General features: G+C 38.9%; 2 protein-coding genes across 4 annotated transcripts; one reads left to right on the top strand and one right to left on the bottom strand.

Moving 5' to 3' along the window:
• Positions 1-5,688: 5,688 nt before the first annotated feature.
• LOC113357327 (methyl-CpG-binding domain-containing protein 4-like) lies at positions 5,689-7,385 on the top strand. Its single transcript, XM_026600702.1, has 2 exons — positions 5,689-5,836; positions 6,591-7,385. Exons 1-2 carry the CDS (start codon positions 5,762-5,764, stop codon positions 7,083-7,085), a joined length of 570 nt encoding a protein of 189 aa, XP_026456487.1. The 5' UTR covers positions 5,689-5,761; the 3' UTR covers positions 7,086-7,385.
• A 90-nt stretch (positions 7,386-7,475) lies between these two features.
• On the bottom strand, positions 7,476-19,707 carry LOC113357326 (piezo-type mechanosensitive ion channel homolog). 3 transcript variants are annotated; one of them, XM_026600699.1, is made up of 21 exons: positions 19,202-19,707; positions 18,696-18,776; positions 18,292-18,451; positions 18,018-18,172; positions 17,768-17,924; positions 17,473-17,659; positions 17,161-17,276; positions 16,743-16,827; positions 16,323-16,535; positions 16,070-16,244; positions 15,787-15,915; positions 15,427-15,600; positions 15,014-15,247; positions 13,270-14,820; positions 10,543-13,046; positions 9,905-10,300; positions 9,436-9,594; positions 8,810-9,313; positions 8,580-8,727; positions 8,266-8,410; positions 7,476-8,100 (listed from the first exon to the last, which is right to left on the bottom strand). In XM_026600699.1, exons 1-21 carry the CDS (start codon positions 19,248-19,250, stop codon positions 7,965-7,967), a joined length of 7,458 nt encoding a protein of 2,485 aa, XP_026456484.1. In that variant the 5' UTR covers positions 19,251-19,707; the 3' UTR covers positions 7,476-7,964. The 3 variants fall into 3 exon arrangements, with proteins under 3 accessions (XP_026456484.1, XP_026456485.1, XP_026456486.1); XM_026600700.1 differs by lacking the exons at positions 18,018-18,172; positions 18,292-18,451; positions 18,696-18,776; positions 19,202-19,707 and having other exon boundaries at positions 17,473-17,630; positions 17,768-17,903; XM_026600701.1 differs by lacking the exons at positions 17,768-17,924; positions 18,018-18,172; positions 18,292-18,451; positions 18,696-18,776; positions 19,202-19,707 and having other exon boundaries at positions 17,161-17,269; positions 17,473-17,527.
• Positions 19,708-26,893: the final 7,186 nt, after the last annotated feature.

Raw genomic sequence — 26,893 nt, 5'->3', positions numbered from 1 at the left:
ATGGTTCATTTGCTCTTAAACTCGACATGAGCAAAGCCTATGACAGAATAGATTGTGAGTTTCTAAGCAAATCCCTTATCAATATTGGCATTACTGGCAGAGAACACACACTTATCATGAGTTTTGTTGAGACTTGTTCATTCTCCATTCTTCTCAATAGTCATCCAGAGGGTTTCTTCAAATGTGAGAGGGGAATACGACAAGGTTGCCCATTGTCTCCCTATTTATTCATCATGTGCTCTCATTACCTGTCAAAGATAGTAAACAAGATGGAGGAAGATGAACACTATAGTGGTTACAGGATAAATAGATGGGCTCCAAGTGTATCTCATATAATGTTTGCAGACGATATAATGTTGTTTGGCAACACAGACACCATAACTATAAATTCAATAACAACAATTCTGCAACAATATTGTAGTGTTTCAGGTCAGCTTGTTAATTACTCCAAATCCTCCATTCATTTCAGCAAGAGTGTTCCAGAATCATATGCTGAAGAGATCATTCAAATTCTGGGAGTTACAAGAATGCTTAAAGAAGAAAAATACTTGGGGGTGAAAATTTTACAACAAGGAAACATGGTTGATAACTTTAAATTTCTCATTATTAAGTTCATTGAAAAATTATCAGGTTGGAAAAGAAGTAATCTCTCCCATGCAGGCAGAACAATTCTCATACAACCAGTTTTGGCTCTGATTCCTGTCTACTACATGGACACTTCAAGCATTCCTAAAACCATTCTCAACAAGATTACACAAATCATAAGAGATTTTTGGTGGGGACATGATACAGATGATAGGAAAATGCATTTTCTTAAATGGGAGTGATTCAACATCCCAAAAGAAAAAGGAGGAATGGGAATTCGCTCTCTCTCAGAACTCAATGAAGCTATAATGGTAAAACTGGCATGGAGATTTCTACATGACAAAGAATCTCTACGGGTGAAAATCTTGGAGGCAAAATATTTGAGAAAGAAGCTGTTTTGGGATGTTAAAAAGCAAAGTAAATGCTCTACAACATGGTCAGCTATACTGGACAGCAGAAACGATCTCAAGAAAGGTTGAAGGTGGCTAGTCGGAGATGAGAAAGATATCAAAATTTTCTCGGATCCTTGGATTCTCTCTATTGAAGATGGAATTCCCCATAAAAAAGAGGATGCCGATACTAACATCACAGAAGTCTACCAACTTATAAATCTGTCAACTGGTGACTGGGATATGAACGTTATTCTCCAGGTTGTGGATGAGTACACTGCTTCACTCATTCGACAAACCGCAATAAACACTTATGCTGGAGACACTCTCATATGGAAGTTCACCACTCATGGAGATTTCACCTCTCAGTCTTTCAGAAACTGCTCCAAACAAATCAAGGGGAATCGTCCAACTCAGGTGAAGATACTTTCCCTTGGAAAAAATTATGGTCATTAAAGAAAATTGCTCCAAAAATTAATTTTTTGTTTGGAGGGCACTTAAGAATGGAATAGGAGTAGCCACAAAAATCAGCAGGTTTGTGGACAAAGTTACCCCTGAATGCTCCCTCTGCAACTCTGCAGCTGAAACAGTGGATCATCTCTTGATTCATTGCACTCATGCTCAAGCCATATGGTTTGCTTTACCTTTGGGACACATATTACAGGAAACTTCAGGCATTACTCTTCCGCAGTTAATTCAAAGCTGGTTGCTCAATGGTGACAATGAATATACTATATCCTTAGGAATGTCCATTCTACGGGCAATATGGAAAACGGGGAACACCAAAGTTTTTGAAAGAAGAACTACTGCAGTGCAAGGTACTCTCAACATGGTGGTTTAATCTCTTTTATAACTTTAATATGAATGAAAATCTTAAAGCGGAGAGTGAAGTTACTAATGCGGCTGAAAGTATGATTACGACTACATGAACTCCTCCACAACATCCTTCTGTAAAGATCAATGTGGATGCAGCATGGAAAGAAGGAGTTTATGCTTGTGCTGCAATTGTTAGAGACAGTAATGAGAACTGCTTGGGCGCATCCCCAAGACTTGACAATTCTGATAGTGTTGTTTACGCAGAAGCAGATTGTTTCTTGTTAGCCACTGAATTAGCATCCACAATGAACTTAACCTCAGTCATCATTGAAGGGGATAATGAAGTCGTGGTTAATGTTATAAATGGGAAGGGTACTAATCCTCCTTGGAGAATTTGGAAGATCAGAGATGAGGTGAAAAGATTACGGAATAACATCAGTAATAGTACTTTTGAGTACGTACCAAAACTGGCCAATTTTGCAGCCCATTCACTGGCTGGTTTTGCTCTCTCACAAAGTCCAAAATAGATGGACGAATTCTGATGTACTGGCTAACATATCTATTCTCTGGAATGTTATTCCTAGTTAGCCTTTCCTCTTCTTGTGTACCAAAAAGAATAAATAAATAAAAATAGTTTTTTTTCATTTTCGGATTAAAAAAAAAGAGTATAATTGTTTACCAAAAAAAAAAGAACCAAGACTTGAACACATCATTGACTTACTACCTCCCACATCTAATATACTCCCTCGGTCTCTAAAAGATAAGGAGGTTTGTGTGTAAATCTACCTCCCACATCTAATATCTCCGGTGAGCTAAACCGGAACCAATCTATAAAAAGGCGTTTCCATTTCCAACCCTCAAAACTGAAGACGGTTCTTTAGTTTACACCATGTTTGTTTACTCCTGACTCATCTGAGTCGTCTGGATCTGAATCATCTGGATCTGAGTGAAATCACCTGACTCATCTGAATCTGAGTCGATATGTTTGTTTTGAGTCAAATCTGACTCGTCTGACTCGGAAATAAGTGAGTCAGTGGTTTGGTCCCATGAATCAGGGGTATTTTGTTACCTGACTCAAATGAGTCCGAGTCAGGGGTTATGTCTGAGTCAGAGGTCGAGTCAGATCTGACTCAAAATGGAAAACAAACGGTCTGACTGCTGACTCGGTCCGAGTCAGGGGTTGACTCAGATTCGGACGACGAGTCAGCCGCAAACAAACAAGTTCTTAGTCTCACAACCAACAAATTCGTACGATGGAGGACATGAGCCAAAGTCCAGATCACCCTACCCCAGAATTCATGAGGTAATGTCTTCTCCTGCAAATTTAAAACCTAGCTCTCTTTTTTATGATTTCGTATGTGCGAAAAGAGTAAGCAGTGGGGTTTAGTCAGGGTTTTTATGTTTATTTACTTGAAGAATTAGGTTTTGATTTCATACAACTGTGTATGAATTTCTTACTATTTATCATAAATTTAGTTGGGGTTTTTCCATTGATTAGGGTATTTTAAAGAATCTGTGTATCTCGAATTGTTGAAAGGCTTCTTTAAAACTGAGAATTCCCCTATAAAGTATGAAGCAGACTTGTTTAGCTCATATACATTTTTTAGGAATGTTTAGTAATTTTCATAATCCTGTAGAAAAATTGAATTCGAAGAGTGGTCAATGATCGCACTGTTGTCTGCATCTGTTTCCCCGATTTCCAATTTTTATACTTAGAAATCCTAAATCCGATTTTCATTATAGTTTTATCTCCTTCCACTTTTGCTCTTGAAAGTGAAAAGTGTCCTGCCTATAGGACCTCCAAACAAACCATACTGATGGAGCCCATCCGACCATGGAATGTGTGGTTAACTGGCTTTACGCACTTTCCTTGTATAGGATCTCAGTCTCTCATTTTCCTAGCGGTTGAGTGGGTAGTTCTTTTCGGAGTTGAATTAGTAAAATTCTTTGGCTTCCATTTTGTGTGTTTTGAACTTAGATAGTTAGATTGAAGTTGTCTGTAACTGAAATGATCTAGAACTCGTGCTTTGGGTTTGCAGTTTAGTACACTTTCTATAATTAAACATCAGAAATCATGTAACTTGTCATATGTTCTTGCATGACTCTTGTATTTGATTGCAGTTTACCTGAGTAAACTGCAAAAGTTTTGATGACCTTTACATTTGCAATAGGAAGACACTACTAGCTCATCCGGACATTGATGTTGTGGCTAACTAGCTCTTTAAAATCTTCGTGTTAGTTCTTTGCCTAGCGCCTTGCGATTAAGTGGGTGGTCATGTCTGGAGTCCTATACAAAGACATTTGGAGTCATTTCTAACCTTAAAGTGTATATGGTTAGAAATTATAACTTTGTTTCAGTTATCTTTTCGAAAAAAATGCAGAACCCACAAAAATCATGCTTTCTAGCTGCAGTTTATTTTTCACTTTAACTTTCTATGCCTCTCCATAAGGGATTTTGTAGTGAATGTAAAATCTTGCAATCTTTAATTTTCTCAGATAACTCATACTCTTGCTGTTTGCTTCCAGTGGAAAGTAAACTGCAAAGTTGAATAATTTGCTAAACCTTTACATTCTCAATGACAGAAACTTCGGGATTCCTCGCCTAGTGTGTCTGCGGTGCAATGCGCTAACTGCTTCCAATGGAGGTTAATTTCGTCTCAGGAAGAGTACGAGGAAATTAGAGAAAACTTCATACAGAAACCGTGGTTTTGCGATGACAAAGCTAACGTGACTTGTCAGGATCCATCTGATATAGAGTATGACGCCACTAGAACATGGGTTGTTGACAGACCAAACATTCCAAAAACACCATCTGGTTTCAAAAGATACGTGCATGTTAGAAAGGATTACAGTAGGGCAGATACTTACTATATACTACCTGGTGGAAAGAAAGTCCGATCACGGACCGAAGTAGAGAGTTTTTTAGAAGCAAATCCAGGATACAGAGATGCTGGAATTACAGTTGATAGCTTCTGTTTCACAACTCCAAAGATAATGAAAGAAACAATCCCTGAAGATGTTGAAGTTGGCAGTAGTAATAAGAAGAAAATGAAGAGATCAAAGATGGATGGTTTTGTTGATGAATATGAATAGGGTATGGTAGAGTTTTCTCTGACTTTCTAATGCAAGAACAAAGTTTTTGAGGGGTGATGCAGCAAAATCACTCTTGTTCATTACATTTCTTCAAAAGTAACGTTTATCTTAAAACATTGTAGCTAATGTTTCTGTTTGAGAAATTGGATTATTTGCTGGTCCATTGTTATCTAACTGCGGAATCCGACATCTCCGCAAGACTTCCGCTCAGAGGGATAATTTTTCAGAGTTTGCAAGTTATCCATGTTTGTATAAAGAGGCTTACCAAGTTAACCATATTATGATCCTTGCTTTTGTTCAAGACAGTTTTTTCAACAATAAACCGTATAATTTTGATTGTTGACAAAAACTTTTTAGAATCCAAACTTTGTGTTGCTAACCTCGCAAGACTCCTCAACTTCTTTTTTGGATCAATAACGAATTTGGTGCCTAGCAGTTTCAAACTCAGGCCATTATTTGTTCTCAAGGGTTGTTGTAGCTGTAATTTTTATGTCCGCATGCAATTGAACATATTCCAACTTAACAAAAAGGAGGGCTGCAGATGCACTACCCGTTGCAAATAGCAGCACATGCCCCAGCTGCGCCACCTCTATCTTTCTCTCACCTGGATCTGACGGTGGAAATTTTCTGGAGTTAAACTGACATGTCCTCCGGTTAATCGGAAGCTGAGCAGAAACCCGGCCCGGATTTTATTTACACGACATACCCTCTGTGGGCCCCATCTTCTGGACCCCACAATGTTTTAAACCTCAACTTACTTCATTAAGTGCAAGTATTTACACTCACTTTCCCTTGAGATTTCAGCCTCAAGAAAAAGTTAAAAGTTTACATCTCAAGACAACACCACTCAGTCCCAGCACCAGATTTAGTGAGAGAGGATGATGATGATGATGGAGGAGGAGGAGCAGCAGCAGCAGCTGGACAGTCAAGGAGGCAACCTTAAAACTGCAGAGGTAATTTCCGCATCTCATTCTTCTTCTCATCATCAATTTGGTGATTTTGTTAGAATCTTAGGGTTTGAAAGGGTGCACAGGGACCGAAATATTTAGATCTGTTTAGTGAAACCCCATCTTATGCAACATTGATCAACTATTACAATCTGATTTCAGTTTCTTTTTGTTTTGATTATGCTTTTTGGTTTTCTTCATATTAGACATTACCGTGTTGTTGCCTCTGGAAGGGATTGCATTATATCGCCTGTCCCTCTTAGTTGTACCTGGTTGATCCTGCCAGTAGTCATATGCTTGCCTCAAAGATTAAGCCATGCATGTGTAAATCTTCAGAGTCACATTCTTGTTTCTTGGATAGCAAATCTTCCTTGCACAACCTAGTAGTTTGTTTGAACCTCCTCAACCTCTGAGAGGGGAGGCAATACTGCAAAGTTCGATGCGGAAGTAGAATATGTATTTGGATTGAAGTTTCTCTTTGGCTTTTCTGTTTCTATGGTAGTGTATGGTTAGATTCTCATTACAAGATCTACTTAAACTTTTGTTTCTCGTTGCTGTGTATTATTCATTTACTTTCTACCATTAATTTGAAGATTTCGTGGTTTATGGAAGAGCATGTGAGTTTGTGTTCTCACAAAGCTCATTGGGTGGTGGTGATTGTTCACATTTCACTCAATCTCTATGTAACTTTGTACTTACATATAAGTTCTGTACTTTGTCAAGACTTCGTTCCCAAATAACGTTACATTCTCAATGACAGAACAACCGGGAAGTTAGTCTATATGCAGTACAGTGCAGCAAGTGCAACAAATGGAGGTTAATTTCAACTTTAGAAGAGTACGAGGATATCAGAGAGGCCTCCTTACAGAACCCATGGTCTTGCGGAAACAAAGATGATAAGTCTTGTGAGGATCCATCTAACATAGATATAGATAGCACACGGATATGGGCTATGGACAAACCTAACCTTCCAAAGTCACCAGCTGGTTTCGAAAGAGGTATGACTATAAGAAGAGATTGCTCTAGACTTGATGTCTATTATGAAACATCAAATGGAAAGAAACTCCGGTCGACAACTGAAGTACAGAAATTTCTAGAAGCAAATCCAGGATACAAAGCTGCTGGAATTATGATTTCAGACTTCAGCTTTAGAGCTCCAAGGGTTCTGGAGAATACAATTCCTGAAGAGATTGTTAGTAAGAAGAAAACAAAGACATCGAGTATGGCGGTTGATGATTACATTTATGATTACTGAGAAATGCCTGTGTGAGTTTTGGCAGGTATGCATGTTATGTTCCTGCTGCAATTAAGGTTTAGGTTCGTCAAATGAGTCGTGTGAAGTCAGATTTCAGTTTGTATAGCCAGTACAGGTGGGAGATGGTGTAGTTTAGGGGTTTCAAGTCTTCCAACTGTAAGGTGTGGGGTTTTAAAAACCGTGTTATATTAAAGAGGATGGATGTTTTTTCTTCTGAAACAACAGAATTTTGGAAGAGAAATACAATGGTACTGACAAGTTTCATGATGAAAATCCACACAGAAACTTTCTTTTCATTTACTTTTTCTTCTATGTTTAAATTTGTTCATACAGCGCATATGTTCCATCAATTGCAAGATCTGTCTAACATTGTTTGATCCGATACCGATGCACATGAAAATTTTAAGATACTTAAACTGTGCACTGATCACTTGTACATTTTTCACATTTCCATCTATTTGTTACAAAAGAATATATGATGATGAAACTGTTCTGCCGTCCTCTATTGAAACTTGGAATTTTGATAAACAATCACACTCGCAAGAACCTTATAACCTACACTGAAAACCTTCTTCTATTAGGGTGGTTCTTTGATATATACAACATTCACAAATCTGCAGATGAGGCTTTCTGCACAATGGACGCCGCTGATGTGAGGATTCCCCTTCAAACTATGTTTAGATTCACCGAGGCTAATTTCACAATGGACACTGTAGGTGTCAAATACAATGACCCCCCGTCAAAATTCACTATGAATCCAACCACCAAAAGAAGGTTTGGATCTGTGTAGGAATCCAAAAGCTTGAAAGCATGTGCCTCATTTTAGGTGAAAACTATTGTTAGTATTTGCCCCCAGAAGCTGCTAGGGCCATGAAGAACCTATTCAAGTTTCGTGTACTCAAGAAGCATGTGGGGGGACCGATATATCTTCACCAGTGTCCAGTAAAGGACCTCTTCAACTTCGAGCTCACCCTCCGCTCTTGCAGCGTATATGTCCTCACATATGGCTATCAACCTACATTCAAAGAAAAACTCTTAATCCGTTTGTTCAGTTCACATGCGTCATTGTAGTAGACTGATAGTAGTAACAAGGGAGACGTTCGAGATGACGAGCTAATTTACTAAATCCTAAACAAGATTTTTAGATATTTCAAGAAATTGACGGGAGAAGTGAAATTACCTGTCGCAAGAAGGAAGATTTTCATACGGTATTCTCATTCTCAGGTCAGAACATTGAAGTCTTATGAACCGACCAACTGCTAGGACAAATGTAATGTAGAGACTCCAGATGCTAAACTTGCTGAGAGTTTCACCAAGAATACCCTCTGCAAAAAGAATGACAGAGCAATTGACTATTGAGCGAAGTAGTAAAGTAAAATGAAAATATATCATCACAACCCAACTATTGACGCAAGAAAGTGTGTGCAGAAGAAGAAAACACTCTAACATCAGAAGTAGCCAAAAGGTGCTTTACAAATCAAGAAGAAAACTTACGCGGTGTTTCCTCGGATACAATTATAGCCATGGCTCCTGTCAAACCTCCACAGGAACGTTTATCTCTTGCATCTGTATCATGGAAGGACCACCAGGGAACACTTCCATTGTTCAAAACAGCAGTACCATTGACATAACTGGATGGGTCCTGTGAAACAATGACACAGTTTATAATTATGAATGATCGTATACGAAAAAATACAAATGACCAACAGTACAGTTGACCATACCACTTGTTCAAGGACCCGCACATCGCCAGACCCCGTCAAACGAAAGAATCTTGGATAAACAAGCGACATGTTGAAACTGTTTGTTGTACCGTTAAGCACTTTTTGAACTGCAGCTGGAGATGGGGGAAGCTTAGGGAGACTATCGTACTTCACAACCTCCTTCCCTTTCGGCCTCTCCCTTGTAAATACCCAAGAAAAGACAATGTTCATGTCCAAAACCAGGGATTGGGAGAACCTAGACTGAACTGTTGGTGGAAGAAGCCACATGGAGCTTGCATCTGATTGGCAGCAGATCAGTTGGATGTCTTTCACATTATATGAAGCAAGATAAGCTAGTGGGTCCAGATTAATAACAACAGAAGCATCAAGGGTTTCCCATGGAAACTTTTCGCACAAAGTCGTCTGATATAGGGTCAGCCTACCACCTGCTGTCTTAATATCAATCTGAACCGCTGCTTCTTTGATAGGATTTGCAATGTTTGTGGGGTTTCCACTGCTGTACATCTGAAATCATAAACTATTACTATAAATAGAAGACACCAAACAGAACTTGTTATACTAGCATACATACTTGATAGAGGAAGTTTACAGTAAATTTATTCTAAAAAAAAATAAAAAAATCTTACCAACATAGGTGCCCAAATAACACAAATCAATACAAAGAAAAGACAGATTCCACCGCAAAACTTCGTCATTTTTGTTTGCTTCTGTCCTTGTTGATGATTAGCTCTATTTAACTTGGCATCGCATTTGACAAGATACAAGCTTGAATAAATATCTTCCAACTAGCAAGAAAGCCATACATCAGAATTTGAGAATGAACTTGCATGTACTGGAAAAACATTTAGTCCTAGAAAGACAAACAGACCCAAGGAGGGGTACAGTAATTCACTCAAGAGAGAAAGGAAAGAAAGAAACACAAAGAAGGTGAAACTGACTATTAACCTAGTCCTCTGAAGCAATCAAAAGCATATCAATGCAAAACGTGGTTGTATTTTTGCCTCAGCATGATACAGAGGTAGGGGCATGGCTTCTTTAGAAATGAGTTTTAAAAGGTAACTTACTGAAAGGCTGCAAAAACCGAAAACAACTTACCTTAAGCCAGTCATACATGGTTAGAGATGTGGTAGTGCAAGACCAATCAAGAACGCATCGCAACTCATAAAGGAATGGAACAACACGATACACACGAAACCCTAAATAGTTTAGCCGTGAAACATCACTCGTCAAAAACTGCTGATATAGAGTACTTTGATGAGGAATTCCATATCGTATTTGGATGGCCTGCAGGACCAGGGAAGCTGCCTTCATAAGATAGATAGCACGAAGTGCTAGTCCTCCTGCTCGTCGGTGTAAAGGATCCATGTTCCAAGCATATACAGTAACCGAGTACGTAAAGAGGATAATACTACAGATATAGTATACAACTTTTCCTGTAGGGAATGAACACAGGTATATAATCCGATCAAGCACAATCAAGAAAAAGATTACCTGCACAAATGACAATAAAAATACGGTTTCAGAGCTTGGCTAGAGATGCAATATACTATTATGCACTCTTACGACTTTTAGCTAATAAATAATGAATGTTCTCTTATGTTCACTTAGAAGAGTGAAGAATTTTTGAAACCCAATAACTAGGCCATCTATAGCAGAGAAATTAAGTTTAACGCCATGCGCACTATGTAATAATGATCAATATATCAACTATCACGATGCAATTAAAAGCTCACCATCAAGATAAACACAAACTCCTTAGGGAATTGATCTTCAAGCTGATAAACGTCGAGAAATTCGCTGTTATTTTTTATCACGGACTGGTAAAACATCATAACCAGAAAGAACACAGCTAAATCTGTACCAAATACATAAGCGTAGAGATCAACTTCTCTTTTGCCTCCTCCAACCACTGAATTTATGGGATAAGGGAATCCCATCTCTTCAACAAGCCCCGACTGTTGTGCTTTTGCAATCTCCTTCGCTACATCAGCAGCTGGAGTCAGTGACATATACCGTTCCGTTGGCATGCACTGTTCCGAACTAGAAGCATATACTACCTCAAAGACAGCTAAAGCTAATTTTGGGCTCTCTTGACTCTTTTCGATACTCTGGATGCGAACTCGACTAGCAGAGTGACACATATTAGGATTGTCTTCCTTGCACCTCTCGCCATGAACGATTGAAAGTAACTTATTTATTCGAGATTCTATTCTCTCTGGTTGAATCCCATCCTCTGGCCACATATTAACATCCATTGTGAGCTGTACGAAGTACGGTGGAGATTCTGCTCCCTGGGTCAGTGATTTCCAGTACCTACAAATGCTTGTAGTAACCATCTTCATGAAACTTGTTACCACTGAAATCATTCTCTGCGCCCTCTCCTTCAAACTGTAATTGACAAGTACCTCTTCTGCATGGAACATTCTTCTCTTGAAAATCGTATATTCGGTAAGAGAAACCAATTCACCATCTTTTGCAGTTATGGAGCTCTGCAAAAGAGTAAATAGATATACTAGAAAGAGAGGCAATGTGCTGATAACAAAAGAAGCTGTGATTGGAGCGGGAGGAAACCCTAAACCTGGCAGTAGGCTCCAGGTGATCCTCACCCCACAGTGTTGGATGATAATTTGATACAGGTATTGGAGCAGAATGTATATTTCTGTGTAGATCAGCATAATAACCCAGAACATGTAGCTTGGTCCAGTATGAACACAGAGTGCGTATAGGAACAGAGCTGCAAGGTACACCATTGAAAGTAAACTGAAGTTCCATAGGAACACAAGAATGAAGCAGCCGTAACATACAGCATCATTATTGGAGCGCATCTTGGCCCATATGTAACAGAATATCCTTCCAATTTGACGGCTTACGGCTTCCGACATTGTTCTGTCACCATCATCAGAATGCAGAGAAACAGCTCGGTCAAGATGAGCAAATCTTGTTTTTTGACTCTCGTCATCATCTGGAGAGGATTGCTCATTCATATCCGACTCTTCAGGGGATATGTTTAAGAAGGTCACAAGATTGGAAACTGCCTGATTTCCAAGAGTTTGTACCTGAGATACACCATCACCAATAAGCTGCACTGCAGATATTAATGGGTGTTCCTTGGATTGCCTACTTTCTTTCTCTTTCCTGGCCAAATCAGAAAATGAGTTTTTGGCAGGTTTCTCATTAAGTTCCACAATCTCAGGCATTTCAGTAATCTCGTGAATAGGAGAATCAACTGGAGATTGACTTGCAGATTTTATTTTAGGAGATCCGTGTAATTCTAATGGAAGTAGAGGATCTACTTCTGCATTAGTTTTTGAGTTCAAAATCCTGACAACACTATCACCCTCTTTATCTGACATATTGGTATGCGTATCAACATTTGGAATAGGAGAATTTTTTCTTCTTCTGACACCTTCAACTTCAAGAGTAGGGCTTCCATGGTTTGTAGTTGTGTTCATGTTGTGAAGCTGAAGTTGTAGGTTTAGCATCTCTGATTTCATCTTCTCCACTTGCGAGTTACGCTGACGTTTTTGCTCTTCCGATTCACGAATATGCTGCAATTGTTCGGTCTTCCATGCAGCTTTCTTCTCTTGTTCGCGCACAATGGCACCAATTTGCTCTGCCTCAAGATATCTGCACACATGATCAAATTCTTTGGAGGCAAACATGTAAGATTGAAGTCCAACTAGCATGAATATGACAATCTCTACAAGTGCAGATCTCGAAGTAATCCGGAACCCGTAGTCATATTTATAAAACCCAACCATTTCATATATGTAGTCCATCGTTCCACACTTCCCTTCATTGAAACCTCCTAAGAAAGGAGATTGATAGATGAGAGTGAGAATAATGAGGGAAAAGTTATAGATGCGCAAAAACTTGAATATGCTGTTCTTCTTTTTCAAAATTTCAAGCCTCAACCGGAAGAAAACCAGAGCGAAGCCGAGGTAACCAAGGTGCAAAATATCATACTCGAGTGTTCCAGTAATAAGAATCAACGCGAGAACAATATCCAGTAAATGACAGTAACAGTAAAGTCTCAGGTAGTCGATAAAAGTCCACATGCCCTTAGTTTCAAATGATAGATCCCTCCAAACTGATGCATTTTTTCGCTGAGACATCATTTGACGGTATGTGTGAGACCCAGATAAACTGACCAGATGATCGGCACGAAGTTTGAGGCAAGCTAGCATGAAAACCATATAATAGCTGACAAGCATTCGGTAATCATCAATAATAATTCCTACAAAATAAAACATGACAAATTGAGATTTGAGATTATAGCCAACAAATAATTTGAGATTATCGCCAAAAAATTATATTTTTGTGTAATAGGGGAAAATTAAATTAGGTCTTTGGTAAAACCAGTAATTAATTAGGGCAGAATCAAGTTCAACCTAGTCATGTATCCCATAATTAAGCTACATATGCAAGAAAAGAACCATTGAGTTAGTTAATATAATTACCAAGCCAACAATTTCTGCAATAGTCGAAATACTGATTCGTCAGTCTCCAACACTCGTGGCAATTTATTTTTTCTTCACCAGGGAATTGTTGTATCCAAGGTGTCTGCTTCGTCCATATGACTAAGTACTCTACAGTTAGAACAGAAGCAAAACAGAATACAAATACAGGCCAGAATTTTCGAATTACGCGGCGTTCAAGAAGTATACAAGCAGCAAGGGATGCAATATAAAGCATAGAGACCGCATTCAAAACCGCAAAGCTCGCAAGAAGTAAGGTGATCATGTTCACTTCAAGGCCAAAAAGATTGAACATATTCTCCATCCAAAACTTCAAATAAACTTTCATGGTTGTAATCTGCATTTCAAATCTCTCACTTCTCAAAGCAAAAATTCGTTTTTTGTTCCACTTGTGGCTTTCATTAAAACTACCCCACATGAATCTAAATCGCCTGTTCTTCCTAGTGTCTGATGAGGCTCCAGCTTCAGAGGTTAAAGAACTTAATCCCTGAGAAGAAGCACTAGAGCCTATATTTGGTAAAGAGTTCTTCCTTGTGATGCTCTTTCCTTTTTCGGATGGTAAAATAGAAATATTTTGTGGTTTATTTTCATCATCGGAAACAGATACTCTACCTATAGGGTCCTCTGTTGAGATAAACAGCTGACAAGGCTCTTCCCATTTCCCCCTATTTATAAGGGCAATCGGCGTCTTCTCCAGCCAGCGGAATACATTATACTGAAGAGAACATGCAACAATGACCAGAACTTTTCCCCTCAATCCATATTCTCGGCCCCAAAAACCAGGACTGAATGACTGGAACCCTAGGAAAATGGATAGGTATGCGTACTTTTGACCAGGAAACATCTCAGCCTGTTTACCCCACATCTGATAAAGATACTCGGTTATCACCAGAAGTCCTGTATATAACAGAAATAGCTTGGATGGTACTCGAGAAGCTTTGGGTAAAAGCGAACAAATTAGAAGGCCAAGTAGATACAAGAAACCAAAGAAACTGATTGGGGACAAAGAGGCATAGAATATGGCAGCATATAAAATCTTATCACAGTGCCAAATTAGGAGTCGCCTTGCAAACCCTAATACTCCACTTTCCAGTGGACCATGATCTTCGGCTAGGTACCTACTTTGCCTCCTTTCATAGCTATAAAGTTGCATCACAATGACAACAGCTAAAGATTCCCAAACATTTTTCATCAATGATGCTTTTGGATTAAAACCCAAATCTTGATAAAGATCTATCCACTCAGACAACCATGTCTGAAATCTAGGGAAAATGCTCAAGATATAGACGAATACTAATACCACTATTGCATATAGTTTCAAGGGATACCACAGCCGTCGTTTTGTCTTCTCTACGAGTTGCCTCCCGATGATCCAGAAGAGAAGAAAGAAAAAGTAACCAAATGATATAAAATTAGGTGTTACCAGGTAGACTGTGATGAGAATCGTCAGGAAAGCTATATAGGTTCCCAAGGAGCGGTACATTGACAGAAACTTTTGTCCAATTGCTGTAAGATATGTCGCTATCCTCCTCTCTGAAAGATGATTTCAAAACATAACTAGAAGTTAGCAAACCATAGTGATTAGGAATAGTTCATGATATGAGTCTGACAATATTCGATTTGAATTGTGCTGGTAAATATGATATGAGTATGTCCATATTTTCAGCTTCTTATGAAAACATAATCATTCAGAGCAAGATACATTTGACCATGGATGCAATGGTACCATGTGAAGAGTTGACTTGGCTCTGTCTGGCTGCTGCGGAGGCATACACAGACAATAAAACTGATCTATTCAAACCAGCTTTCAAGATACTAAAACCAACTGGTGGACATGGGGTGTAATGCACGATTGACGAGAACGAGAAGAGCAAGTCAGACCCATGATTGTGAACTGCACAGAAGAATAAAAGGATGGCTATCTGGAAGTAATCCCAATATGTAACAACATCTAGGAGTCCTGCATCAAGCAATGATTTGTAAGCATAACAATCATCAAGTTACAGTAAAATACTAAGTAATTATAGTCCTCAAATATGTGTCTCACGTAGAGGATAGAAAGGTGGATCATTGAAGCAACTCATCCCTTTCAAAAAAACAGGTGATGATTATATGAACCGTTTGAATTTCCTGACGTACCTAACTGCGTCAAGATTTCCTTTGCCAGTGACCCCTTTCGCTCCAAAGCATTGGAGATGATATTAAGCCGGAGAATGTATAACAGTGCAAAATGGATCTCGCACAGAAGAATCAAGGATTTGCGTATTTTTCTGCTTACAGTGTGCCTCAACAGAAACATCAAAAAGAAAACCACTGAAAAAACGAAGCAGAAAATTGCAAATATCAGTAAAATCTTGCTACATTAGTTTGGAAATTGGATTTTGTAAATTGAAAAGAGAAAAAACATTATAGAAGCCTAAAGTCATGATGTTGTCTGCCCAGGAAATCTTGTAACTACGAGATAACATTACAAAATAGATGAGATCCATTAAAACGTACTATATACAGCATGTATGAACCCCGGTTTCAGAGCAAGAAGAAGAATCAAAGCCAGAGATATAGCACGAGAGCATTTGCGAAGACCCCAAGCTACTGTGGCTACAATCAACACTTTTGTCTCCTCCTTCTCTGCAACGATAACATAATGTCAATATAACAAGCCAACAATAACAAAAAAAGGAAGGGACGAGCAGAACCAGAATAAGCACAAGTTATGGTGATTAAAGTAGAAATTGCAGTAAACTGAGACATCATTTTTCTTGTTCAATAAAAAATCCATCACCTTCCACGGTATCATCAACCATAGGTGTCCTTTCCTCGTCGGACAAATAAAGGAAAACTGAATTGTTCACCAAGTTACCCATGGCAACAAGAAATCCTAGACAAAATTGGGCAAGAAGAAAAAATCCTGGAATAGGATAATGCCAAAAACCAACAGTTTCCCAAATTTCCATGTCCTGCAATATGATCACAAGAAACTCGTAAATAAATCACTAGATAATTATTCAGAAATCATGAATAGCATAAAGATATACCTTTCCAAGCTTGTTAAGGTATGTGAATGCCACATTAAAGACATAGGTACTAGCAGCCCAGAGAAGAATGAAGACGAGAAGCAAACCGTTCAACCGGTGCAAGTGGAACAAGGACGGAAAGGCATATAGTATATAACCAATATACGCAAGTAACCCAAATGCACATATACTTGTGAAATTGAAACTCCAAAATGAAAGAGCAACCAACAAAACCTGTCAAATTCACCACTTAATGTTAACGTGAGGCAAAGTTAGTCAAAATTGTTCCTCAAAATGCTAGAAAAAAATGAACAAATAAGATCCGCCATTGAAGTACATTAGAATATCATCTAAGAAGTTCATGTTTTTCTCCTAAAACCACCATTATTATATGCGCAATAACTCAAAACAAGACATAGTTTCTGGTATTAGAATGCCTACCGGGAAACCATATGTGAAAAAGTTGATACTAAATGTACGGAATACCGCTCCTGACAATAACACATTGGTGTGTCTCACACCAGTTCTGCAAATCACGTACAATCCATTAGTAGCTTGCAGGCAAACACCATGAAACCTTAGTAAAACGTAATCTTGTTTAAAAAAATTCAGAGAATTTAAAGATGACGAGCATTACAATGAAAGTAAAACCAATGTTAAGGGAAATGCAGGTTTCAGTAACTGCAATTAGAGTAGTAAACGCCACATAAAAAAAGAAAAGTAGTGATGGTTGCAGCTAAAACGATATGCAACTCCTCCAACAGATATTTATGCTCTATGTTTAATGTTACTGCTATTAAAAAAAATTTGAAATGAAATGGTAATAATTTATAGCAAGAAACATAATGGACAGAATTACCTTGATTCACGAATAAAAAATGTGTGTCTTGAAGGAAGAAGTGGCTCAGAGAAGCTACTTTGTCGCATGGACATAATAAAATCCATTTCCTCCAAGTCAGATTTAACACCTGATAACTACCGGAGAAGAGAGATGAAAAGGATGAGCGCAGAAATGGTCAATACAATTAGGTATTAAGAGGTACAAAAACCTCTTGCCGAAGGAAAGATGAAAAGCACAAACTCGTGAAATATCAGAATGCAAAAATCCTATAAAACCAAAAGGCTAGATCTTTACCAAAGTTAGAGAAGAAGGTGTAAGTAAACCACATACCATGAAGTAGAAAAATACAAGAGAAAGAGCAGAAGTGATTTGAGGCCAGTCAGTGTTTGCGGAAACTTTGTAAAGTCCGACCAAATGAGCTACAAATTCGAGCATCTTTGGCCACTCAAAAGGGAGCTGGTATACATAAAGCAGAACAATGTTGAACCCTGCATACACAAGAAGAGGCCTCCACCACCTTGTAACCCATGGATGTAAGGTAAGCTATTTGTAGTAAACAACACAACTGCTTCAACTGAGGCTTCACATTATAGACACTAATGAAAAAGCTTATACATATACTCACCGAAATAAGCCCAAAAAATTGCTGGTTAAAGACCAATCCACTAGCCCAACACAGCTACAGATAAAGAATGGTAAAGAAATCCAAGAGGGATGACTAATTCCCACAACCAGCTGAACAGCAGGTAATACTAAGCAGCAAGCAACCCTGATATGTGAACCTTCAAGGTTAAAAACAATAAATGATCAGATTGTATAATCACAAAACTTCTAGACGGACTAAAATGATAATTAATACTTAAATCTTACATTACCTAAATTATCAATAGATGAGGAAAACCGCTGCCAGGAAGAAGCGCGCACTGGTAGGTCAAATCTACTTAGATATGCATCAACCAAAGCAGCAACAGCTACTAGTAGCTGTACGACCAAGAAACAATATATAGGCGGAGTTCTCCAAGCTTGAACACTGCAAAAGAGTTCCATTTTAACAGGAGGGAAAGTATTCATCCACAAAGAAACCATGGACCGTAAATGTATTCATTGATAATCTTTTTACGAAGAGGATTAAGTGCACCACATTTTTACCTCACAAATCCAACGAGCTGTGCCCACCAAGAGTTGGCAGCATTCCATTTCTCCCCCAAGATAAGGCAAACAATATGAAATATTGCATGAGATAGGAGAGTAAGCAAGGAGAAGATAATAATGCACCATGAAAACAAAGTGTGTCTTCGAAAACGGAACCCTGTAGATACCGACAATGAGATAGTACAATCAAAAATCTTGATGGCCCTCAGTTAGTCAAAGCACGCGATGCGAACCTACTTAATGGATATGTATTAAACGTTAAGCTTATGGTTATAAAATTTGCTTCAAATTACATGATAGCTTTTCACATGAAATAAATAGTGCCAGGGGATCAAATAATCATATCCTCATTGAAAATGAATTCCTTTGTAAACTATAAGGGTATGAGTTGAGCGCGTTACCTATTTTCTTATACGCAAACTGAATGACAAGAAATGTCAACAAATCAACCAGGGAGATCAAACTCCAATTCAGTAAAGAAGCTGTACGAAACAAAAAGGTAGATAACGATTAACAAAAAACAAAAAAATAAAATAAAATGTGAAATGCAACTTCAAGAAGTTTCAACACAGTAACTCCAGATGATAGAGTAACTTTGTTGACTGCAGACACAGTTCCCTTTCTAAGTGTATACATTTGCAAAAAAATGTGACACAGGGAACTTGGCAATTACCAACACGTATAGTTTACCTTTACGGTGCAATTAGATGGCAAACTACAACTCTCTAAGAAGAATATGCAAAAAAGGAACCTAGAGTAAACTAGTATGCTCAAGCTCGCAAAGGAAGTAGACAAGACCATTCCCTATATTTGTTATTAAGGAAATTAATTAATCAACTATTTATGATTTATGATTTGTGTAGAATTAATATACATACAACAAAATAAGTAAGAAAATGAATATTACCTGACAAAAGCAAAAGAGGCAAAACAAACCCGCCAAGACAATTATCCATGGCAGGCACTTTCTCCTCTTTGACTCTCTATCTCTATCTCAATATAAATACTTGCTTACCCTTAATCTTATTAAGAATTATATAATTGAGATCAACATGAGAAAATCGTTTTTGAGACCTATTATTTTCCATCACAATGTCACAACTAACATGTATCTTTCGATGAATCTGAGAAATGGGTTTTGCAAATTAATGCTAAAAACAAAAACCCTTCGCTTAAAACCACCAAATTCTTCTTCCAGAATCCCCGATTTGAACTAAAATTAAAAAAAAAAAAAGACTTTACAGAACAGGGGATTTCTGAGTCAGTGTCCAAGGATTGTACTGGATTAAGAAAACGGATGAATTGAATGCTGTATAATCAGGATTTATAGGATTTTGGATTTGGAATTTGAATTTTGGTTTGGAGTTGTCTGATTTCGTTTCGCATAAAGTTTTTTTCCCTTGATTTCGTTGTTTGTTTCTTCTATATTATTATTATTTTTAGGTTCAGGAAGGATGTTTTGGGAATTTGGAATATTTTAAGGGGGAATCGAGCGCGAGGGTCAACAACTAATACTCCATCTCCTTGGACTGACCAGTAGTGATGAAAGACGGTCGGCCCCCAATTTATTGGGATTGGCCCGTATGTGGGCCCATGCTTTATAACGGACTCGATCACCATAACCAAGTCATCGTCGACATAGCTGTTTACCAACTTTGAGTAAGTAAATATATTACAGAGTCAAATTACTGGTGTCACTGATTAGAGCTTCTGGGATGGTTAGTGGTGTAGTCGTGTAGAGAAAAAATGTCGACAGCATGGGAGATCTTTTTTCATCAAACAAAAGAAGAAAAAAAATTCTCCCGATAAGTACAATAATATATGAAAACACAAAAAAAAAAAAAAAATGTTCAAAACGAAAAAGTTTAATAGAAGTATTTTTATTAACGTGAGGATGTCTAAGTAAAAAGAATTTTTGAAGACTTTGTAGCCATACTTTTACTAATATCTACTGTTATAAACGAAAGTTTATAATATAGATGCTAATTTTAATGGGACCTATTATTTGGACACCAAGTATGTAAATTCTATAAAAAAGAGTCTTAAATCTTTGTATTTCACACACATTGAATATAATTCTCTCTTCTTCTCTCCTTCTACTTTGTGTCTTTAGTTCCGTAACATAATCAACATGCTCTGATCACTGAACAACATACCATAAAAAATACTGTTGTAGATGGTGGATTTTCGACAAGGGCAAAATCGTAAAACCATAATTATGCATACTACGGATCCGGCAATCGGATGAGTATTGAGACTCATGTCTCTCAACAAAGCGTGAAAGCTCATGCCATAAAATCTCTGACTGAGAAGGCTGTCTCTTAGAGTATCTGTAGATGTGTAGTCTCCCAGCTGAGGCCACGACACATCTCATGAATACTGAGCAATTTCAGTAATTATTTCTATATAGAATCGAAAGATTGGACGACTCCTAGACAGCATGCCTTCTAGTATAGATCGACAACGTCTTCAGGATGCAACCAGGTTTTCCCTGATTATATAGGAGAAATATGATATTCCAACAAGTTCATATTGCTCAACTCTCAGATAATTAATGCTCCTAGATAGGAAGCCCTGCTAGTATAGAGTCATCAGTTAATTATCTCTAATCGCCTGAATATCCAACAATATTCTACGATTCTTCATTATATTTCGTCATTTCAATTCGTCGTTCTTCCCAGCAGAATTCCACGGGTTAGTGATAAATATTCAACGAAACAGGTATCTGAGCATCGAATAAGCCCTGACTAAAATGGTGCAAGTGTGCTTAGCAATAATGCACAGACCAGCATTTGAATGCGCAAACGAGCATTTCAAAAATACGAATGAACGATGAACCTATGCAAAATAGGAAGGAAAAATAATAATAATAAAATATTAGCAAAGGCGCCAGGGACTGGGCTCACCAGCCGGCCGGTCATGCCGTGACCAGTCCCACGCCCAATTTTATATTTTATCATAATTTGTTATTTTTCCCTGATCTCATGAAAATTCTCTCGTTCGAGCAAATCTCCTTCGATTCAAGGAAATTCTTTAATCTCATGATATTTCTTTATGTCAAGAAAATAATAAAATTAGGGAAAGGTGTCACGGGACCGAGCACCAGCCGGCTGGCCATGCCCTAGCCTTGGCTGGTCCCACACCTCACGTCCCCGTTATTTTATTATTTCTCTCAATCCATGAAAATTCCCTGATTTCATGAATTTTCCCAAAAACCATGAAAATCCCCTGATTTGATGAATTTTCCCTAAACCCATGAAAAATATTATAAAATTAAGAAAACTCATGGGACCGGGCCTTAGCTGGCCGGTCATGCCCTAACTGGTACCACACGCCTCTTATTTTATTATTGTTATTTATTTTGTTTTCCTCATTCCATGAAAACTCCCTGATTTCAACAAAATACCTTGGTTTCAACAAATCTCTCTGATTTTATGAAAATTCTCTAAAATCATGAAAATTACATAAAATTGGGAAGAGTGCCCTGGGACCGTGCCCGTTGGCCGGCCGTCCATGCCTTGGTCATTGCGGGTCCCACACTCCATCATTCCCTATTTTATTATTATTTTATTTCTCTCATTTCATGGAAGTTCCCTAATTTCATAAAACTCTCCGGTTTCATGGGATTTCCCTCAATTCAGAGAAAATACGCAAAACTACATAAAACTGGAAAGTGTGAGACCGTGCTTGTCAGCCGGTCGGCCATGCTCTAGCCGTGGCCGGTCCCGCACCTTGCAATTTTCTTTTTTATTTATTATTTTTCATCATCTTATGTATTTTTCCTAGTTTCAGCAAAACCCTGGATTCTGCATATTTTCTCAAAATGTTGCTCAAACGCGCATCGGAAAATATTGAAACTCTCAGGACTGAGACACGGACACTATGGTGACACGGGCACATCCCCTTGACCGACCACGGGTTAATCTAAGGCTTGCAAACAGCCGGTCCCACACGTTTTAATGATTTTAAACTAATTTGCTCAATTGCTCATATTAGGTTCAAGCTCTTTCCAAACAATTGGGGGTTTGCTCAAACGACCATCAATTGGTCCCATAACCACCAAGAGCCGGTCCCATGACCTCTTGGTCGGTCCCTCATCTTTTCATGGCTAGGTTTTATTATCTGTCGCTCACACGAGCATTATTTTAATAAATGATTAAACCAGCATTTAATCATTCTTTCACCAACTGGTCCTCAAGAGACTTTGGTATTTTGCTCATTCGAGCATCTGGGCATTACATGTTGGAGTCATCATCCCATGTAGATGGTCCCTACTTCACTCGGCGTTTGATTTTGAATAAATCATCAGTTCACTAAAATTAGGATTTTTGAACCCAGGGCTCTACAAAAACATGATTCTGAGCAGATTAAAAAACTGATAATTTTATGTTGATTCCATGATCAACACTTTTATTTATTATGCTCGACCCAGCAGTCAGTATCTTAAATTAATATTTTATTTGGTCCTGCTACCAACAATTCATCAAACGAGCAATATTTGCTCAAACTAGCAATATTTGCTCAAACTAGCAATATTTGCTCAAACCAGCAATATTTGCTCAGATTAAAGAATATTGGCTCAACTATCAATATTCAACAATTCAGCAACACAGTTTGCTCGTCTTAGGTAATCAACATAATAATACCTCATCTCAGCGGACTTATTTAATTCATGAGTTTCAGAACATTTGCAAATCATGTTCAACTCAGCAATACATGGACTCATCGTCCCATAAAGTCAACAACTGACTCCATAATCACGAGATATCAATCGTGTCACATGGGGGGATATCAACTAGGGTTTTGGTCTGGCGGTCTACGGCACGTGTGTTCACCCACGATGAGAATGTGAGCAAGTCGTGCAATCAGTTGGAAGAGTCAGCAAAGTAGTGAGTGGAAAATTAACCAAGTCTCTGCACGATGAGCAACTGGTTTTAACACGATTTCCCACTTCCCCACTCTCTGATTCCAGCAACTATCACACTTCATGGGATCATGGTGTTTTTAATTTAGTAATATAAGAAGACCTCTGAATCATGATTGAAAGGACAAGATTCGAATACTCGAATATTCGTCTAAACAAGCAATTTCTCGGCAAGTTCATACAGACAATCTTTCGTCTACACGAACTCATCGATTGAGCAACCACTCTCAATTGAGTAAGATTCAATCATTCAGAGCGTCCTTACGCTGAATTCACGACACACCTACAATCTCAGATCACCATTGATCTCACAAATTTCTCAGCTTCCCTCCTACAGATCAACCCATCCTTTCTTGTGACCGAATTGACTCTTGAACGACCATTGTTCTTGGTTTAGGCCGGAGTCCTACAGATTGATCTCTCGAACTTAAAACACTCCCTTCTTGCAGTGCATCTGTGTGAGGTTCAACATTTCGCTCGGTTCAAGGAGTCTCCACACGGACGTCTCCTCAATTCTGTAAAAACCAGCAAATCGTTTTTACCCATCTACAGATTGGTGACCACAGTGGGATATTAATCTCTCGGTTGCAATCTCACAATTTTACAAGATGGCTGGTCTTAGGTCTGGGTTAGTTACAGGTTCCAACACAAACGACGCTAGCACTAGCAACAACAACAATGAGGATATCCCGGAAACAATTCCGGCCTCTAACACTGGCAGTGATGATGTTACTCATCCTCACGCTAACACGGAAGGTCATCCTCTGTTCGGCCGACACCCTGAGGAAGTCAAAGGAAACCCACCACCTACCATTGTTAATCTCATCAAAGTGCAAGAGACTCTTGCAAAGAATCAAACCGATATGGCTACTACACAGAAAGAGCTGTTTAATTATCTGAAGACTCTCACTGACAAGATGTCATAGAGAACTCAAGAAAAAGGAAAGGAAAAGGAGAAATCCTCAAATGTTGATCCTGAGGTGGTTCCAATTCATACGGTGGATGACGACGAAGTCCGCAAAGCCGCAGACGATCCATCAGCAAAGGAGCCATCAAATTTCATTACTCGAGAAGATTTGGAGCGCCTTTTGGAGAATCGTGGAAAGGATAAGACATCACATGTCCATCGTCCCCAGCCTCAATATCCTGCTGCTACGCAAAGGATCCCTCTTCCGAAAGGTTACACTTCTCCAACTTTCACTCTGTATGATGGAACTGGAAATGCTCGAGAACACGTCTCTCGTTTCCTGGAAACCTTGGGAGAACATGAACACAACCATGTCGTTCGCCCCAAAGAGTTTTCGAAATCTTTGAAAGGCAGGGAATAACCTGGTACAACAACATCGCACCAGGAACTATCAACAATTTGGGAGAAGTGATTAACGCCTTCTACATGAAGTACTTCTTTGTGTCAGAACAAGTCACTCTCTCTGATCTTGGGAGAATGTTTCAGAGGGTTAGTGAAAATCCCAATGACTACGTGAAAAGATTCAGAGTCCAGGCCTTGGACTGCCATGATCCAAATGTCACGGAGCAGCATCTGGTAGATTTATGCATCAATGGCATGATCCCGGTCTACAGAGCTTTACTGGAAAATCTTCGTTTTCAGACTTTCTCAGAGCTTCAGAACCTGCAAAGAGATCGACGACTACTGCACCTGCTCTGTTGGAAAGAGCAAAACCTACAAAGACTGAAGAAGTACAACCTGGATGTTTGATCAACAAGCAGTACAACCTGCAGCCCTCCACAAATGTTATTGCAAAAGGGAGCAAACGCAAGGCCGAACCTCCAAGTAAGCATACCTCAGCTCCTCCAAAGACACAAAAGAAGGACAAACCAGAGGCACATGCCCCTGGCCAACGTACAGAGGCTCCTGATCAAGAGGCACCTGACTTTCCTCTCCCCATTGGAGAAGTGCTCGAACTACTGGATGCCTGGATCCAAGATGGTGCAATCAAATTGCCATATGTCAGGAGAGAACCAACTGAGGAGGACATGGAAAATCCTCGTTATTTTCGCTTCCACAGGTTCGTCAATCACCCCACAAGTAGCTGCAAAGTTTTGAAACACATATTCAGGGAAAGGTTTGAGTCATGAGAACTTAATCTGGGGGCTGAAGGAGTACACAGAGATCCCCTCCCAGTCAGAACTTTCTCCATCTCTGAATAGCCAGTCAAGGAAGCAGTCCAGTCATTGATAGAGAATGTCTGCGAATTACTCTATCTGTCAAAGGCGCAAAGGGGAGACATGTTCACGGCTTTGAAACACATAGTATCTGGAAAACGCCTGCTGATTTCAGAAGTACCTCCTGAACCTTCAGACACTGACAAAGAAATGTATGACTGGGGACTGCTCACCACAGTGCATATTAAAGGAAAAAAATTCAATAGAACATTTGTTGATGTCGACACTGTCATCAACATCATTCCTTTGAAAACTCTCAGAGACGCTGGAATTACTCGAAAAGAGGCTACTCATGATCCCATGGCAATCAGAGATTACGAAGGGGTTTCCAGAGACGCGTATGGCTATATCATCCTCAAAGTCAAAGAAAATTTGGTCTGCACTGAGACCAAGTTTTACATAATCCGATAAGACCCATGATATGACATGATCCTTGGACGAGCTTGGATTCACACTGGAAAGAGGGATCCAACGCCTTCAATACGTCCTGTTGTTGAAGCGGGATCTGACTCAGAAAAAATGGAGGATACTTCCCCGTTCGAGCATCTGGAGGAAGTTAAAGCCTTGACATAACTCACACAGAATCCTGGAGAGAGTGCCCATTCTTTCGTCAAGAGGTTCTGTACTCAGGCAAGTCTTATTCCTCTTCATGCGCCAATAATACCAATGTTGAAATATACTACTCTGGTCCGGGGACTTCTCCCTACTAACAACATAGCGATTACCAAAAGCTACGAATGGATAGTCCCACCTCAGCAATATTACACCAAATGGTTACGCTCAGAGCCTCTCCAAATTGATCATTCTATCAAGAGGTTTATTGCTGAAGATATGGCTAAGCATGACCGACAGTATGCTGAATACTCCCCTCTGCGTGAGTGTCCATATGTACCAAAACCATGGAATCAGTAGAAAATATTCAAGGCGCGAACTACTAAACCAGATAAATTCGAGGAAGGATATTTGGTTCTCAAGGCGACTAAACGTGGTCTCTATTATGCAAGGAGCTCCAATTGGGAAGGACCATTTATGGTTGCTAAATCCATAACCGGGGGATACTACAAATTGATCAACACAGATGGCAGAATCCTACCAGTAATTCACGAGAATTGGCTTAAGGCATTTGGCTGAAATTATTGGGCATTCGAGGTACTGGACGTTTGAGCATTCATGACGTCCGTATTTGGCATTTAGGATTTTCTTTCATTGTATTTCAATTCCTCCAAAACGTGCAATACTTGCAATCAGTATTTGAATTCAGCAATTTATTAAAATTCAGTTCATATTTCTTAAAAGAAAATCTCTATCAAATCCAAAAGAAAATCCTCAATCATCTACCAATCCAAAACCAGCTAATACCAAAACCCAAATAAAAACCTCACATCTCTCAGAAGTTCAGAAATTCAAGAGATTATGAAAAGGAAATCAAAGAAAATCAGCAAAAAAGGTTTTTCGCTCCTCTGCATCCTTCAAGTCCTGCAAAGCTTCCTT

The sequence above is a fragment of the Papaver somniferum genome, chromosome 3 (genome assembly GCF_003573695.1).
Source record: "Papaver somniferum cultivar HN1 chromosome 3, ASM357369v1, whole genome shotgun sequence".
NCBI lineage: Eukaryota > Viridiplantae > Streptophyta > Magnoliopsida > Ranunculales > Papaveraceae > Papaver > Papaver somniferum.
The sequence above is the reverse complement of the archived record's forward strand: the minus strand, read 5'-3'. Positions and strand labels throughout refer to the sequence as shown.

Coding starts and splice junctions, on each gene's coding strand:
- LOC113357327 (XM_026600702.1), top strand. CDS start 5,762: ATGATGATGATGATGGAGGAGGAGGAGCAGCAGCAGCAGCTGGACAGT. Junction 5,837..6,590: donor GCAACCTTAAAACTGCAGAG/GTAATTTCCGCA, acceptor TCTCAATGACAG/AACAACCGGGAAGTTAGTCT.
- LOC113357326 (XM_026600699.1), bottom strand. CDS start 19,250: ATGGATAATTGTCTTGGCGGGTTTGTTTTGCCTCTTTTGCTTTTGTCA. Junction 17,660..17,767: donor AATTTTTTGGGCTTATTTCG/GTGAGTATATGT, acceptor ATGGGTTACAAG/GTGGTGGAGGCCTCTTCTTG. Junction 10,301..10,542: donor AGTTTGTGTTTATCTTGATG/GTGAGCTTTTAA, acceptor TCATTTGTGCAG/GTAATCTTTTTCTTGATTGT.